At 41.1% G+C, this 16,840-nt stretch overlaps 1 protein-coding gene across 4 annotated transcripts in view; it reads left to right on the top strand.

Annotated features, from left to right (window-relative positions):
* The window catches only part of mllt10 (MLLT10 histone lysine methyltransferase DOT1L cofactor), a 46,153-nt gene extending 30,781 nt beyond the window's left edge, over positions 1 to 15,372 (top strand). For all 4 annotated transcript variants that reach the window (XM_088001450.1, XM_088001449.1, XM_088001448.1 and 1 more), the window contains 8 exons: positions 4,057 to 4,168; positions 6,714 to 6,786; positions 7,791 to 7,987; positions 9,288 to 9,437; positions 10,567 to 10,625; positions 10,716 to 11,002; positions 12,144 to 12,228; positions 12,315 to 15,372. In XM_088001450.1, coding sequence (XP_087857576.1) covers positions 4,057 to 4,168; positions 6,714 to 6,786; positions 7,791 to 7,987; positions 9,288 to 9,437; positions 10,567 to 10,625; positions 10,716 to 11,002; positions 12,144 to 12,228; positions 12,315 to 12,587 — 1,236 coding nt within the window. In that variant the 3' untranslated portion in view covers positions 12,588 to 15,372. The remainder of the gene's footprint in view (positions 1 to 4,056; positions 4,169 to 6,713; positions 6,787 to 7,790; positions 7,988 to 9,287; positions 9,438 to 10,566; positions 10,626 to 10,715; positions 11,003 to 12,143; positions 12,229 to 12,314) is intronic.
* The last annotated feature ends 1,468 nt before the right edge of the window (positions 15,373 to 16,840 follow it).

Genomic DNA, 16,840 nt, shown 5'->3' with positions numbered 1-16,840 from the left:
AGTCACTTTTTTTTATGGCGAGATAATCTACTGCCGATGTCTGGGTGCACCTGTGGAGGGTCGTCCTCATGCATTGAAAGCACAAAAGTAGACCTTTATTCTAGTTCTCCAAACGCGTCATTAAACGTGTGTATTCTCCTGACTAATTCAGTTCTATTAACCCCAGTGAACAAGGTTGTGATGGATTCCTGCTAATTAAAACGCACAGGAATTTATTTATTTATCTTTTTGGGGGGGGGGGTTGGCGGTGTAAGCAGAAAGAAATACTCAAAATCATCAGTTTGAATACACTTGGGTGCCAGCATAAAGAATCACTGGAGGGAAACTGCCAAGGCTGAATGCATGCCCTATTATGTTTTTATATCATTTCCCTTAACGTGGAGAGCGGTTCAAAAAACACGCCTTGGCCGAGTTCATTCTCCAAGCGTCATACCTTAAAGTGGGACGGAAATCAAGGCTACTCTTCTAAAGAGTGATGAAATGTTTGGAGTTCTTTAAAAAAAAAAAAAAAGAAACAAAAGTAGAAATCTTAAATATAAAAGCTTTAGTTAATCACCAAATTACCAAAAGCTTCTTTTCAGAGTGTTTAACGAGTTGTGGTGTGTGCTTCTAGCTTTTATTTAAGCTGACATCTAGTTTCCAAATATCAAAGTCAGTAGGAAATAAAATAAGAGCCCATCCTCTATCCTTGAATGAAGTAGAGATGAAACATTTATAAGTTGGAACATTTATCCTGGTTGAGGTTATTATAGTGTTGCAGTTTTAAATAGAAATGACCAAAAACAAATTTGCATTCTGCTACAGTGTTAAGGAAGAATCCAAGTTTTAGATTTCTTATCACACTGAAGCACCAAAACGCACCATCTGTTAAAGTGTGCTGTATTTTTAGACTTCATATTTAAGAAATGAAGACACTTTAAAGATAGATCAAATAAGTGATAATCTGCCGCTAGCGGCTAATGCTTAATAAGATAACTTTTATTCAGTTGCTTGTGATCTTCATAATGTTTTGGCTTCTGTAGTTAACTTAGTAAGAACTTGTTAGATTGCTTGGACTATTGGCATTGTAGCCTTGGGTTTAGGTGTTCAAGAGCCCCCCTGGTGGTTGAAGAAAAATCCACATATATATGAAAAAAAAACACTGAATGCTCTCTGGTATTGTTCAGGGGGCCGGACCAAATGAGGAGGCGGGCCGGATCCGGTATTGTTCAGGGGGCCGGACCAAATGAGGAGGCGGGCCGGATCCGACCCGCGGGCCGTAGTTTGGGGACCCCTGGTCTAAAGGCTGGGCATATCCAAGGGGTCACTTCATAATAAGAAGACTAAAAATATGTTAACTTAGTAAACAAAAACAACAAAAAAAACAAAAAAAAAAACAATCCTAATATGATGTGAATAACTGATACATTGTCAGCTGATTTGCATCAGTTTTTACGCTCCTTGTAATTCCAGCAGTAAAAACCTTTCCCTTTTAGAGAAATGTCATTTGTTGGTAAATCTGTATTTATTCCGTTGAAATTACTGCAAATCTAGAAATTATTTTCATTGATCTTATACATTTATTTTCAAACTTGACCTATGAATATTCAGATATTTTCGTTGTAAGACCCTTTCTAAAGATAAAAACAACATCCTGTTGATGAGAGGTTTAATATGTGACTGAATGAATTATTGTCGACGCTAAATTATGGGATATTTATGCTGCACAAAAACCGATTAATAAAGTCCAATTACTTCTGCGTGGATCAACATGTTTTGCATATCTTAAACCTATTTGAACAAACCTTGATAATATCAAGAACATTAATTTATGGCATGACAATCAGGATTACAAAAAAAAATAAATAAACTTCCGACTCATAGTATGTAGTGTTCACATTTCCCCATCTTTGTCCACACAAATCTCTTTTATTTCCTCCTGTGTCCTCTCAACACTTCTTTTTTTCTTCTTCTCACCCTCACCCGTCCGTTCCTCTTCTTCCTCCTCTTCCTCCTCCGTTGTCCTCTGATGTAATGACATCTGACAAGCTCCACAGTAGGAATGGAGAGATGGATGGAGTGAGGGAGGGGTGGCTGTATGGTAAAGGTGGAAGGTTGGAGGCGGTATCCCTCAGTTCAACGTGTTCCAGAGGACGAGAGAGGAAAAAGTGTTTGTGTGATTCAGACGGTTTATTTCTCACTTTTCCTCTGTTTTTTTTTTGTGTTGTTTTTTTAACGGGGTGGCCTGTGCATCTGGGAAACATGCAGACTTTGAACCGAGCTTGCAGAACTGACACGGCTGCAGACTGAAGCCAACAACAGGCTTCCCCGTCTCTGTGCGTGTGTGTGTGTGTGTGCGCGTGTGTGTGTGAGACTGAGACGGTTTGCTGTTTTCGGTGCACTAACAGACTCTTGGCCTTCTGCTATTGGCTATTTGCCTAAGATAGGGGGGGAAAAGGGAGTGTGAGAGAGACTTAAATGAAAAATGAATGCAAATGAAAAATGAATGTTGATGTGAAAGGGGGGAGGATTATGGAAACAAGGGATGAAGGAGGAGGGGTTAGAGAGAAGTGGACAACGGGAACAGCTTTCTTCATAAAAATTAAACTAGACAGATTTTTTATTTTTTATTTTTTTTTTTTTTAAACTTGGACATAATAATCCGTTAATTTCACGGCTCATTGAAATTTAAAGACATATTCAGCAACTACCTACCGATTTAGTTTTGTACATCTTCTTAAACACTGCTAATAATTTTGTGCTATATGCAGCGTTCTGTGGTTTTGGTTGTTGTTTGGACACAATAATTTGAAGTAAACACATCTCTCAAAAACAAATAACGCAAATAATATTTATCTTCAGTATTTAACTCATTCGCAGATCCTCACATTGAGTCCTACAGTTCTACATTCTTCAATCGGTTTTCTGCAGCGTCACATGTTTTGCTTCGGTCACAGGGTTTTCCACTGCATTTAACAGTCAGCCATTTTGTTCTGTTGGGTGGAGTGGATTCCCCTCCTGATGCTCCACCTTCCCGCCCCCACCCCACCCATCACACCACAGCCCCTTAGTTGGGAAATGCCTTAATTGGATTAAACTCTATGCATCAGAAACACTTTGTCAGCATGTCAGAGGACTGTCGGGGTGCCGGGGCGCTCGGAGCCCCGCGTAAATACACAATGATACACTTTTGATTTTCACCTAAAAAATGTTTTGTTATTTTTTTTGTCTTATCTAGTAATTATAATTAAAAAATTAAAAAGCTAATTTCAATATATTGTTTCAACAATTATTTCTACAATTATTTTCTCTTTGGGGTTGATTATATTACAAACACACACATGTCTGTGTGTGTGCGTGTGTGTGTTTGTTTCCTTATGAAAATCAGTTGTTGCTTTTTCTGTGTGAAATATATTAAATGTCTATTGTGCCTATTTTTAAATAAATAAATATAATATTATTTAGGTTAATTTTGATGCAAAAAATATTTTTTGCCAGATATTTTTTCGATAAGATTTTTTTTTTAATAGATCACTCAAAAGTGTTTCCACAGCTTTTATTGCAAGCTGCATGTTGGACTCTCTCTCACACACACACACACACACACACACACACACACACACACACACACACACACACACACACACACACACACACACACACACACACACACACACACACACACACATCCTTGCACTTCCATACAAACTTGAAGACTTTGTTTTGACTTCCATTTATTTTAGTAACTGCATTTATGCCTAACCCAGAGATTTTCCCTTTTCCTAACCGTGACCAGTCTATTCGTAACCTTAACCAAAGCTTAATTCACACCTTTCCTCTAAATCAAACCTGTAAAGTGTGCAAGAACTGAAAAAACTGGAAAATGTCCTCAGTTCCACAAGTGATCTCCCTTTGTTGGTAAATGTTGTGAAAGTGGTTCTCTGTATGCAGCTTATACAAGTACACACATGCCCATAAAAATCCAAGTTATATGTTTAAGTAAATATAAAAAAAAAAAAAAAAAACTATTTAAAAAAATGGTTTAATGTCTGCTCTGTGCTGTGTGTCCCGTCCTAGGCTCTGCCGGGCTCCGTCTTCAACCTGGCCCCCCCCCACATGTTCGGCAACAGGCTGAACCCCAACTCCAGCATGGCGGCTCTCATCGCTCAGTCCGAGGCCTCACCAGCAGGTACCCTCATATCTAACGTGGGAGTGTGTGAAGGAAAGACAAGAAGATAATACATAGGTCACGCCCTCTTGATCCCGCTGTGAGGTCAAGGGTCACTGATAGTCTCAAGCTCCTCCTTCCCCCCTCCCATGCAGAGTGGGCAGCGCTTCCGCAGATTTCTTGGATTTTTTTCTTTTTTTTTAATGCGTAAGAGGGAGTAGAGGGTCTCTGTGACATAACGACTCCCCCCGCCCCACTACATGATAAAAAAGTTTAGCAAAGAGCGAGTAAGAAGTGGTTTTAGCAGGCAGGAGTAGCCGCTTCCTGACGTGAGACATCTGGTTGGCCAGAGAGTAGAGACGCAGGAGAGGAGAGAGGAAGAGGGAATGAAGAGTGAAGAGGAGGAAGTGGTTCCTGCTGCCAGTCATCAGAGCCAGATCCACTCTGACCCGCAGGTCAGCTCACTAATCAGGCTGAATGTCAGGGGATACAGGCCTTTCTTTCTCTCTCTGTGTGTGTGTGCGCGCCCGTGTGTGTGAGTGTGTGTGTCTCTTACTCAGAGACTGTGCAGGTTTCAAGGATTCAACCTTATTTCACTTCTTCACTGAAAGTTAAGATGTAATTTAAATAGATCTAAAAATGCTACGAAACTATAAGACATCAAGAAAAAACATGAATAATTTCCAACTGTATAACTATGGAGACATAAACGCAAAAGCAGACGAGCTTTTACTTTTAAAACATCCTTGTCTTATTTGCTTATAAACTAAAACATTAATGGGACATTTATTCTTATTGCTTGATTGATCCATGAACCTTTTCACTCCAGATACAACGAGCATTAAACCACATCTCTTCTTTCCTCTGCAGTCATTGGAAGAATGTTTTCTTCTTTTGTTCTGCATTTCAAATTTTATCAATGTGCAGGAGTCATCTAAGAGGTCATGCAAGGTGTGTGTGTGTGTGTGTGTTTGCATGCGTGTATGTAGCCTGTTTACTTTGGCACCCGTCTGGCGTGAGCTGCCAGGACAGAAAGGGTTACGGCGGAAACGGCACTCGGGAGGAAGAAAAAAAAAAAATGGTGACCTGGTGGGGGGAGGAGGAAGGAGAGAGAAGAAAAAAGCTGGGGTTTGACTTTCTTAAGTAGAGGGGAGTTTGCGCGAGTGTATAAATGCAAAAGTGTGTGCGCATGTGTGATTCATTACTCTGACTGAGGAAAATGAAAAGAAGCGTCTGGCCAGGGGCCCAGAGGGAGGAGAGGTAGAGTGAGAAAGAGAGAGAGTGAATGAAAGCTCATGTCTTGGAGAGATGGAAAGTTAAGGAGATGCTTGTAATCTTGACAGAAGAGCAAAGGGTCAGATCAGAAAATATAGTTTGTTTTTTTCTTATTATCTAAAAATAAAACATAAAGCAAATGATTTCAGTTTTAGTGTAAACAGAAGTTAGATGATCTTTGTGGTCTAATTGAAGCACAGTGTGGTGGAAATGATCAGGATCCAGATCATTTCTGCTCTTAAAGATTAAAGACCCAGCATTCACTCTGGATCACAATAATGCACATTTTGTGCCTTTTTTATTTTTTAATTTTAGGTTTCAGAGGTAAATGAAATCTGTGTTGTCTCTTCTAAACCCAACTTGGGGTCAAAAATTGGTAAGTGTCCAAAATATCCATGTTATAAATGTAGGCGCTGCTATAGAAGCAGTAAGAATATATTGTCTTGAACTTAGTAGAAATGCTTGTATAATCAACTTTTATTTGTCTTTTCCATTGATGTTCGTTAGAAGCTTGAAAATGATCGATGCGATTATTTTTATCCTGCAGTTCGAGGACATTTTCACAAAAATAAACACAAAGTACATCAAAAATACCAATCAGATTCTATTTAAAGCATAAAAAGTTGCAGCTATTGAAACTCCCCAAAAACAATCCTGTATTTTGGTTGTTATTGGTTGTAAATTTGTGCTAAAAATTTTTTTGCATTATAGATTTTGGTACATAAACCGAAGCAAAGTTATCGTAATAAACTCCGAGTAAAATTAAAGGAATTTCCAGAATATTGTATCATTTTGCAATTTCGATTTTGATAAAGCAACACTTCTTTCTTTCCTGCTATGCTCAGCAACAAGTGGGGGAGGGGCAGCACCATATTGCAGACTCCCCACAGAATCTCATTTAAATGATTTTAAGCTGTGGAAACGGCTTGTTGGAAAATTTTTAGCAGTTTTCGAACCATCACCTCTTCTAACCAATAAAATATGGTTGATGTATGTTTAAATATCCTGCAGCTCAATGTTTATTTCTGTGCTTTAATAATGAATCAGATTATTATATTACAATCAAACAAGGTGTAAAATTATTTTTTTTCCTCTCAGAAACAAGAGCTGTAAGTTTGTTTAAAATGCGGAAAGCAGGAGGGCAGAAGACAACCGTTTCACCGTCCTTTGTAAACATTTTTTTGGTGAACAAACTGCCTCCAACTTAACATCTGTGTGTTCTTAGAAGTCTGATTGATTTTCTGTGTGTGTGTGTGTGTGTGTGTGTGCCTGTGTGTGTGCGCGCGCACAGATCAGGAGGTGGGAGACGGCAGCAGCGGATCTCAGGGCTTCTCCATAAGAGCTTCTCCTAAGACCACCCCGCGGTGAGTGCACACACACACGCACACACATCCTCCTTCCCTCCCTCTCCATTTACATTCCTCACTGCCCCCCATACTTCACCCCCTCCCCCACACACACCCCTCCTCACTCTTTTTCTTCTTGCTTTTCCCTTTGCCGGCCCCTCGTCTCCTCTTCTCTCTCTCTTCCTCTCGGTCCGCTCTTCCACACATTCCCTCTTTCGCTTTTAGCCCTGCAGGCAGTTCTCGCTCTCTTAGCCAACGATAACTTGTTCTAAAGGAGGTAGCCGTCCTTCAGGTTCACTTAGATATTTTGTTTTTTTTTCCTCGGTTTTAAATCAGCCATGGACGGACAGTCGGAGGATTTAATGTATCTTCTCCTTTTGGGAATACTTTCGTGGATCTTTCGGGATGGGGATATTGATCCCAGAGATGCATTTCTGCTTGTTTCTTCCACTTTGTGGGATGGCTGATGCATCTGATGAGGTTGGTAACACTTGGATGAGTAACGCTGCACTTAAAGTCAGCAGTGTTGTAAAATGCTGTGGTGGTACCGCAACTTAGATTAATTTGCGCAGTGTTCTTGACTTGAGAAATGCATTTTCTTTCTCTCTCTCTCTCTTTTTTTTTTTTTCTTCTCCTCTCCCCCTTAGCGCTGGGTTTAACCTTTTAAAAGCAAAGTGCAAAACTCTTGCTACATCTCCTCTCCTCTCCTGCTGTCCCTCGTTTCCCCTCTTTCACACTCAACAGATTGTCTCAACAAACAAGATTTATCGCACGGAGACGTCGCGCTGCGTCCTCCCTCTCTTTCCCCCCAGCTCTCGCGCGCAGACGGAGAGCCTGGCCCCTTTTCATTAGAGGCCACTGTAACAACAAATTGATGTAGTTTTATAGCCAGCAGTGTCTATGTTTGTCTGACATTTATGTTGGGTCGTTAATCTCCCTATTGACCTCTCCATCTCTCCTTTTTCCTTTCCGCGCTCCCTCTTTTTTTTCTCCACCCCACCCTGCCACCCCGCTCCTTTCAGCTCTCCCATTGGCGGCCTGCAGATCCGCTATGACTCCTCGGGGTCGTTGCCTGGGCCAGGGCTGGGGTTGCTAGGGGCCGGTGGCGTTGGCGGCGGGGAGACGCTGCCCCCGGTGGCCACCAGCATTGAGCAGCTCCTGGAGAGGCAGTGGAACGAAGGGCAGAGCTTCCTGCTGCAGCAGGGAGCGCAAGGAGACGGTGAGTGGAGGCAAAACATCTTCCTCCTTCGCTTCTCCTACAGCTGAGGAGAAAATGGAAAAGTGAAGCGACAGCAAAACCTGCTTGTTAGAAAATCTGTCCTTCAGCAGAGGCCGTCAATTTAAAACGACCTTCTCCTCGCCCCGTCTCGTCGTCCTTGAGTCTAAATGTGCGTCGGGGTAACTTTGACTCGTTTTGACCTTTGACCTTCTTGTAGAAAAGTATAAATCACTGGATACTTGAGCATGGCCGACTGCTGGTCTTTCAGATTTTTCTTCAGTCCAACCACACGTACTGTATTCACAGCGTGGCTGTGCATTCTTAAGTTTTAAAATTTATGCATCGAAAATAAATTAGATGCAAAATTTAAGACTTTGAAAGTCCTAGATTTATGCATCCAAATTTAAAGCCTTAAAATGTCTTAAATTCTTTAAACAAATTTACAGTGGCCTTAAGTTCGTTAATCACAGGTCTTAAATTTTGTCGTCTCATGGCTATTTATTATACATTCTATGTAGTTTTTTTTTCTGTAGAGCAAAGTCTGAGTCATGACGCTACTGCTAGCTAGCTAGCTGCTAATATATATTTCCTAGCTAGCCATGTGGCATCTTTGCATTTTTTTTTGCGAGCAAATTTATTTCTAGTTTGCCAGATGATGTTTGTGTTTGCCACTGGCTCACTTCTGTTGCCATCCCATACTTGACCAGATGCATCATTCTGTCCAAAAAAAAAAACTTTTAAGCTTGGCCCTGTGGCGGTTAAAGCTGTAAAGAGCAACAAAAGCTACTGCTAAACAGACTTAAAAAATTTCACAATATATGCTATTTTTGATTCTTCTTAAAATCAAGAAAATTATGGATAACTCTGACGATCGTCTTCATGACACTGTCTTGGGAAAACAGAGTGTCTTCAATCAGAGGCGTCTTCAAATTCACTGTAATACAGACCGCTACAGGAGATCTTTCCTGCCAGCAGCAATCACAACCTACAACGACTCTTTGAATTAATATGAGTTATTTTAATTTCCCTTTGAGATCAATAAAGTATTTTTGACATTTGAATTTCTAATACCCTGATATTATCGCTGATATTTATAGATTCTTTTTTTTTTTTTGGTCTTAGATTTCAATCAAGGTGGCGTTAGAAAGATCTTACAAGTCTTAAATTTGACTCGCTGAAACCTGCAGATACCCTGATGTACAATCTCTACCATTAACCCACCTGTGTTTAATTTTTTATGTTTCACTTTAGCACCATAGATGCCATAACACAATGTCTTCCCTCCTCTTCCTCATATCAGTGGTGGCCATGTTGAAGTCTCTCCACCAGCTGCAGGAGGAGAACAGGAGACTGGAGGAGCAGATTAAAACGCTGACCATGAAGAAAGAGAGACTCCAGCTTCTCAGCGCACAGTTATCAGTGCCTTTCACCCCGAGCACTGTTTCTTCGGGTAAACACACACACACACACACACACACACGGTTTTGTTAGAGTGGCTTTTGGGAGATATGTCTTTACAAGAGATGAAAGAAATGTAAAGAGAGAGTCTTGGAGAGTTTTTAACACAGAGATTTGCTTTCTACACCAGTTTAGACTTACGGTGCCTTACAAAAGTTTTCATACCGTTGTAACTCTTCATATTTAATACTTTCATGTACAGAGTTCCTGAACTGTGTGGAAAAAAATGAAACTTAATTTTACCCCCTATCCTATTTTTCAGCTCATCAGGACAATAAAAGGGAAATTTAACATGAAGAATGTATAAAGCTGATAAATGTGAAGCGGAAGAAAAATTCTGGGCCTTTTTTTTTAAATCACTATTTACATCTGACATACTCAAGTAAAACCCATTTCAACCGGTTTCAGATTTTATGTGGGATAGTCTGTCAGCACATCTATTATTGATCATACACTCCATAAACCAGCTTTTCATGCTGTGTAAGAGTGCCATTGTTGGAAAAGAATGCATCTTTCAATTTTGTCACAATGTAGGAGACAGCAAAGTTCTGATTGGAGTAGAGTTTAGATTGGCTCCACCAGCTCCACTTCTTTGAACCGCAGATCCCAGACGTCTTGCACTTGACTCACCCCGCGTTTACAGCAAGCTACGAAATGGAGCCGGGAGATGTTAGACAAAAACTCAAGACAGAATAAAGTTGCGCTGCTTACTCGGATTATGGCCTAAAAGCGAAAGCAGTAAAATTTAAATTAAGATAATGTCGTGTTTGACTTGTTGGATTGGATTTTTATTGGAAAGCTGAGGAGAGTTGATGTGAAGACTGTGGCGCTACAGTGGAGTGATTTAGATCAAATGATTCTGTTCTGTTAGAATAGCCTAGTTAAAGTAAACGTCTAAATCCAACTGAGGATCCGTGACTTAAAAAAAAAATCTTTGACAGATGTTCTCCTTTCAGTCTAGACTCATCTGTAGATGTTTTCAATCCATAATTGCTCACTGCTTTGTTTTGGTCTAAGTCTCAATAAAATACGTCAAAGTTTGCTGCTTTAATGTTGTAAAAGTGGGAATCAGTACTTTAGTGCGGCGGCTAACCAAGCTAACGCTGTGATTGTTTGTGTAGGTGACATGAAGGGGTCCCACCTCGGAGCCACAGACTCTTCTTTACCAGTGACAGCTCAGGTAAGGAGAGGAACGCGGACACAGCACGGCACCGCCGCGCCATTAAACACCCGATGACGCCGTGTGTGTGTGTGTGTGTCTGGCTCAAAGGACACCGCGTCGTGTGGCGGTCACAGCAGCAGCGGCTCCACCTCCTCGCTCTCCGCCTCGCCCTCCGTCTCCCAGAGCCCGCCTCAGCCGGCGCTGAACGGCATGGCCGCCACGGCCGCGCTGGGCGGCGTCGCCGGGCTGATGGGAGCTCTGGGCGCGGGAAACGCGTTGGGCATCGGCGGGATCGTTGGAGCGCTGAACGGTGTGATCCAGGCGCCGGCGGCGGGCCCCGGCAGCCCCCACACTACAGGAACAGCGTCAGGCGTCTCGCTCCCCGTCAACAGCAGGTATCCGACTTCCTGTTCTACAATGATCTCACCTGTGAAGACATGAAGTCATACACAAAACAAATGTTTGTTTCTCTGAAAACGTTCAACAAGCGAGGAAGCTGTTTGTGTCTTCGGGGTAAATTATTGGGTGAGAAGTTCACAGCTTCCTCTTTTTCTTCCCTTTTGCCTTCATGCTGGATTGAAGCAGCTCAACAGGTAGTAAGAGCAGGTGAGACAGGAACCTGCACAGCTGCATCTCAATGTGGTAGAATGTTATCAAGCAGCTCATTTATTTCACTTATTAACTTGAAAACATGAGCTCGTGTTTTATCGATTCATTACACATGGAACTTGGCTTTCAGATATTAAAACTCCATATGTTTAACAAACAATATGAACACAATAAAAAAAAAAAAAAAGAAATCTTGCCAGCTGAAATGTCCATGAAATGTACAATATGTGCACTTGATCAGGGCTCATTTCCAACATTTACTTTGCAGTCCTGTCAGTCCTGCAGTTATTTCTGTATTATTGTGCGCCTGATCCGCTACACGTTTTCCTTCCACTTAATTTTCCACTAAAAGGCTTAGATATGCCACGCTGTGAGCAACAACCAGATTCTTGTTTTCACTAGTTATAAGTCAGAATCATCCTAATTATCTGAAACAGGTGTGTCAAACATCAAGATCACACATGTCCTCAGAGATAAACATCATTATCATCATCATTTTGAACGTCCTCTCACACTGATGTAGTTTGGCAGTATAAGATAGAACCGCTTTAATTTGATTTGTAAAATAATACTTAACCACAGATCTATTATCTTGACGGTTCTATTTATGAAAATCTGTGGTAGCCGGATTTAGCCCCCAGGCCTCGATTTTCACACATCTGATATAAAAGGAATATTTGAAAGCAATCTAAAAATGAGGTGTTTTTTTTTTTGTTTTTTTTACACCTTTTTAAACCGAGTAAGTGAAATAAATAAGCTTGTGATGATGTTCTCATTTATTGAGATGCACCTGTACAGGAGCAGAGTCGTCATTTTTGTTGCGTCCTGTGTTGTTGGTTTGTAGCAAGAGAAACAGTTTGGTGTGCATGCGTGTTGCGTCAGCAGCTTCACGTTTCTCTCCTGACGTTGTTGCCTTTGGCCCCGCAGCGCCGCCCGGCTCGGCCTGCTGTCCGAACAGCAGCGTCTCCTCCAGCATCAGCTCCAGCAGCTGCTGTCCTCCCAGTCGTCGGCGGTACGTCACTCCCTCGGGAACCATTTCTCCCGACCGGGTTCGTGGCGTAAATGTCTTTAACTTTAACCTTCCGCTCTTCGACTCAGGACCAGCAGCAGCAGGCGCTGCTCCTGCAGCTGATCCAGCAGCAGCATCAGGACCTGCAGCAGCTGCAGTCCCTCTCCTCCACGGCCCAGATGCCCTCCATGCCGCTGTCCGGCGCTCAGCTGCCCATCGCCAACCTGCAGAGCCAGGGCGCCATCGCCGCCAACCCCTTTCTCGCGCTGCAGCACACACACACCGACACACACAGCTCGGGGCCGGGAAAGCCCCGGGTCACAGAAAAAGCCGCGGGCATCACCGGCCAAGAGAAGACATGACACTTTTTTTTTGTTTGTTTGTTTTTGATTGATTTTACTTCATTTTTTAATTATTACTCTCTTTATTAAATATGCACAGTTGTAAGATAAACTTTTTGGTCAGAGTCCATCAGCTGGACAGAAGAGCAAACGTTAAAGTGTTACCATTTGTTTCATGGAGTTCCTTCCCTCACTCAAACTGGGCCGGCTCACTTCGGTTCTGCAGCTTTTTCTGGTTTAAAACTTGACCCTGGATTCTGTTTATGTGTGTGTATGTGTGTGCTTGCGCTATTTATTTCCGTCTAACTTATAGTTGTGTTCTTTTTAACTGTTTCTTTGTTCTTAATGTCTTTAGTTGGGTTTTAATTTAATATTCCTAGTCGCTTGTCTATGAGTTAGTTTGACCATGTAGCATCCATGTTTTTCTTTTTCCTCATGTTTTGTTTGGCTTGAATCGTCTAAAAGGTCAGTTTCCAAGAAAGTTTTAAGCTAATTGTTTCTGTCGTAATTCTGACTCTTGTTTCCTCTCCTCTCGGCTTCTTCTCTTCATTTCTGTCACAATGTTTCACTCTCAGGGGCCTCCGCTAACCAGAGCTGTTAGCTCAACAGCCGAGCTGGCGCACAGAAAACCTACAAACCTAAAAATCACATAAAAGAAAAAAAAAAAAAAAAAAAAGAAAAAAACGGAAACAAGCAGCAATACATGAATGAGTATAAAAGTACACTTCCCTGGAATAGCACTGAACAGTAGCAGATGTATGTTTGACATCTGTCTCGCAGCAGTCCCGAGGGGAATATCGGGTCAGCGTTGTGAAAGGAGAAAAAAAAAAAAAAATTGCCCCACATGTTTCTGGCTGCTGCTTCTCTCCCAATGTCTCTTTCACTCTGCGCGCTGCAGATCCGTTAATGTCAGCGAGCCAAGCGTCGCACTGTCACCGCAGTAGCCTTGCCGTCGACTGTCTCTTTCCCGGGCCAGATACGGGGGGGCTCAGTCATGGATGTGAGACACTCACAGGACGGGGGTTAAAAAGAAAACTCAAGATTTAAAGGCAGCTTGTTTCGAGATGCTGTAATCCACGTAGCTTGGAGTCCAAAACAAAGAGGTCACACACTTGTCAGCAAACAAAGCCTCTTTCCTCCCCCCGTCTTCCTGATTGAGCCCCCTGCTTGCACCTACCTCTTCGAGCAGGACCTAAAAGGCAGACCGCGGCGGTCGCTTAAAAAAAACAAAAAAAACAAAAAAAAAAAACAACACAACAGTCAGGACTGGCCGATCAGGCTCCAAACACAAGTGCCTGAGGCCAAATAGGTGGGGAGGGGGTGAGATTTTTGTGTTTCTTTTTACATTGCTAATTTTTTTTTTTACAGTGCTCCTGGTGATTATGCTGCACCTAATTTAATAGAAACACTTTCCAACTCTTAAAACGAGGAAAATTTATTCAGCTGCATTCTTTAATATTCAAAAGAAAAAAAAATACAACTTTTATGTTGTTTTTTTATTTATCTGGAGTGTTTGTGTACTGTGTGTAAATTTATATATTTTAAAAGAAAAAAATCTCACTGATATTTCTTTTTTTTTTTCGATTTAACATAATTTTGTACTACTGTATACAGGTTTTGTTTTTGTTTTTGACCTCCAACACAGTCTGATTTTGCTGTAAACTCCCTCTGATGACGTCTGCTCTGTGTCACGTGTTTGAAAAGCTAGAAGCTATTTAATAGTTGGTTTATTTGTGGGGAGCGGGGGAAAGGGGTGTACATAGCTGCTCGTAGGGGCGGAGGAAGTGTGTTCGGTGGCACAGTCTTTACCTCGTTAAGTGTACATAAACCTTTCTCATTGGCCGTTTGGTGTACATAAGTGATTGTGATTGGCCGTGACGCCAATGAAGCCTCAAGTTTGTGCGTGAGAGTGTCTTTTTAGGACCAGAAAAAAATAAGATTAACAGTGACTGGACACACAAAAGTATTAATTTATTTTTATATGTGCAGGGACATTGTGGTTCTTTTGTTTTTAAGGTTTGCACCGTTTTCTCAAATTTTATTTTATTTTATTTTTATTTTTTACTTGGGCACTATGATTTCATTTGTCCACACAAATGTGTTTCAATCAGTTTTGTAAAAGTGGGAAAATAATTAAGGTGGTGTGAGGAGTGGGGTCTCATATTGTATTTCAAATTGCAAAAAAATAAAAAAACTCTGGATTAAGAAAATCTTTTTGTTTTTAGTCTTTTGTATGATAGAATTGATGCTACAAATGTTCAGGCAATTTTTGAAATTGTAATTTTTTTTTTCAATTTTCTGAATTATGTTTTACAGTGTACGTTGATGGGGTTTTATGTTTTTAAATAGAAAGCATAGACATTTAAAAAATTGAATCCATTTCATATCAAGTTATTAAACTATTTTCTTTTTTTTCTCTGATCATAAGAGGTGATATTTAAATAAAATTGCAAATAAATAAATAAAATGTATAATGTTTAATAAATGAAATTTGTGACCTAACCTGTAAGGCTTTATTTAATTCTTTATATAGAAATATGGCTTGCCTCTTTGAGTTATAGCCTTGCACAAAAATGGTTATAAAGATTTATATGTTCATTTTTTTAAAAATCATAATGAATCTTTACCTTTAAAAGGTGTGTTTCTGTTCTTAATAAACACACACCCTTGTTGAAATTGATGGGTTCCTGCTGCTGGATACTGAAGGGGGTCGTTGAGTGAGGAGTGGGATCTGATTTTGTCTACAACTGCTGAAAACCAAACTGCAGAAAAACCTCTGGATTAATAAAAAATATCAGTTCTCTGCTGTGTGTGTGTGTGTGTGTGTGTATACACCACAGGTGGTAAATATTTAATTATTTAATGATGCGTAATATTTGATTTTTTTTTTCTACTGTTTTTGCTTTGTTTCCGTACTCTTAGGGGGTTTTTTTGGTAAAATTTAAAAAAAAAAAATTCTAATTGCTTACTTGCTGCTAATTGTTGCTGAAGTTAGACACATCCTTAACTTTTTTTGTTTTGAATTTAAATTTTCACTTTTGACTATTTGTGATCAGCTATGTTTGGCTCAGCTTGTTAGCAAATTTTTAAATGTATTTTATTTATTGCTCTACATAATCATATAATTATTTTTATATAACATCCTATATATTTGGCGGAGAACGGAGCAGCAACATGGTTTTGTTTTGTAGTGGGAGAAAAGCAGAAACCATCAAGATGGGACTAAAAAAAAAAAAAAAAAAAAACGAGTGTCTTTAACAATAAAAGGTGTGCTTTCAGTCCTAATAAGTGCACACATACTGAAACTGATTAATTCCAGCTGTTTGGGAGGGTGTAAGGGGGGAAAAAAAAGAATAAAAACGGAAAAACATCTGCTTGTGTGCTGTTGAGGTGGGGGCACCATTCTGCTGCATCTGCCTCTGTCCTGGTAATTAAAAGCCCACTTTCCTCCTTCGCCCTCCCTTCAGCAGCAGTTTTTAGTTTCCAGCCACCCTCCACCCCTCTTCCTCTGATACCTTTCTCTTCTCTTTACCCAAGCACTTGCTCAGGCCCCTCCTCTCACCCCCCATTTTCCCCCGGCCCTGTCAATCAAAGCGGGGCTGTTTAAACAGCATCACCCCCCTTCTTTCCCTCCCCGCCCGCCTGCCTCTCTCCATCAGACCTGCCTCACAAACACACACAGAGCAGAGCCGCTGTGGCCATCATCGATCACCCACCCTCTCCCCTCTCCACATCTTCTGAGACCCCTCTGCGGGGGTGGGAGGGTTTAACAGCTGATGGTGGACCCCTGTGCGCTGCCCCACCAGGTGCCTGATCAGAAAGTCAAACCCTAACGAAGCCCCGGTTGTTGTCGGGAGATGATTTAACAAATGTAGGGCTGATTGTTGTGTGTGTGTGTGTGTGTGTGTGTGTGTGTGTGTGTGTGTGTGTGTGTGTGTGTGTGTGTGTGTGTGTGTGTGTGTGTGTGTGATGTCACAGGCACAGAGGAATCCCCTCTGTGCAGCAAACACACCTGACTTTTACAGCTGGGCAGGTTAAACTGCCTCCTGACCAGCTTAGAAGTCGACAGGATATTTAGTTTTTTCCTGCATTTCGACTTGTGCTAGATATGGCTTTCAGACAGAGAAGCATTCATATGTTGGCAAAATGTACGAGCACAAAAAAAGGGTGAAATCAGAAAAAACCTAAATAAATGCCATGATTTTAAAGTTATCTTTAAATGAGCTTGTAGAGTAGGGATTCTCCTGACTACAGTTTGAACGTAGAACTCAAAA

This window comes from Poecilia mexicana, unplaced genomic scaffold (assembly GCF_051168715.1).
Source record: "Poecilia mexicana isolate PSO_F unplaced genomic scaffold, ASM5116871v1 scaffold_20, whole genome shotgun sequence".
NCBI lineage: Eukaryota > Metazoa > Chordata > Actinopteri > Cyprinodontiformes > Poeciliidae > Poecilia > Poecilia mexicana.
The sequence above is the reverse complement of the archived record's forward strand: the minus strand, read 5'-3'. Positions and strand labels throughout refer to the sequence as shown.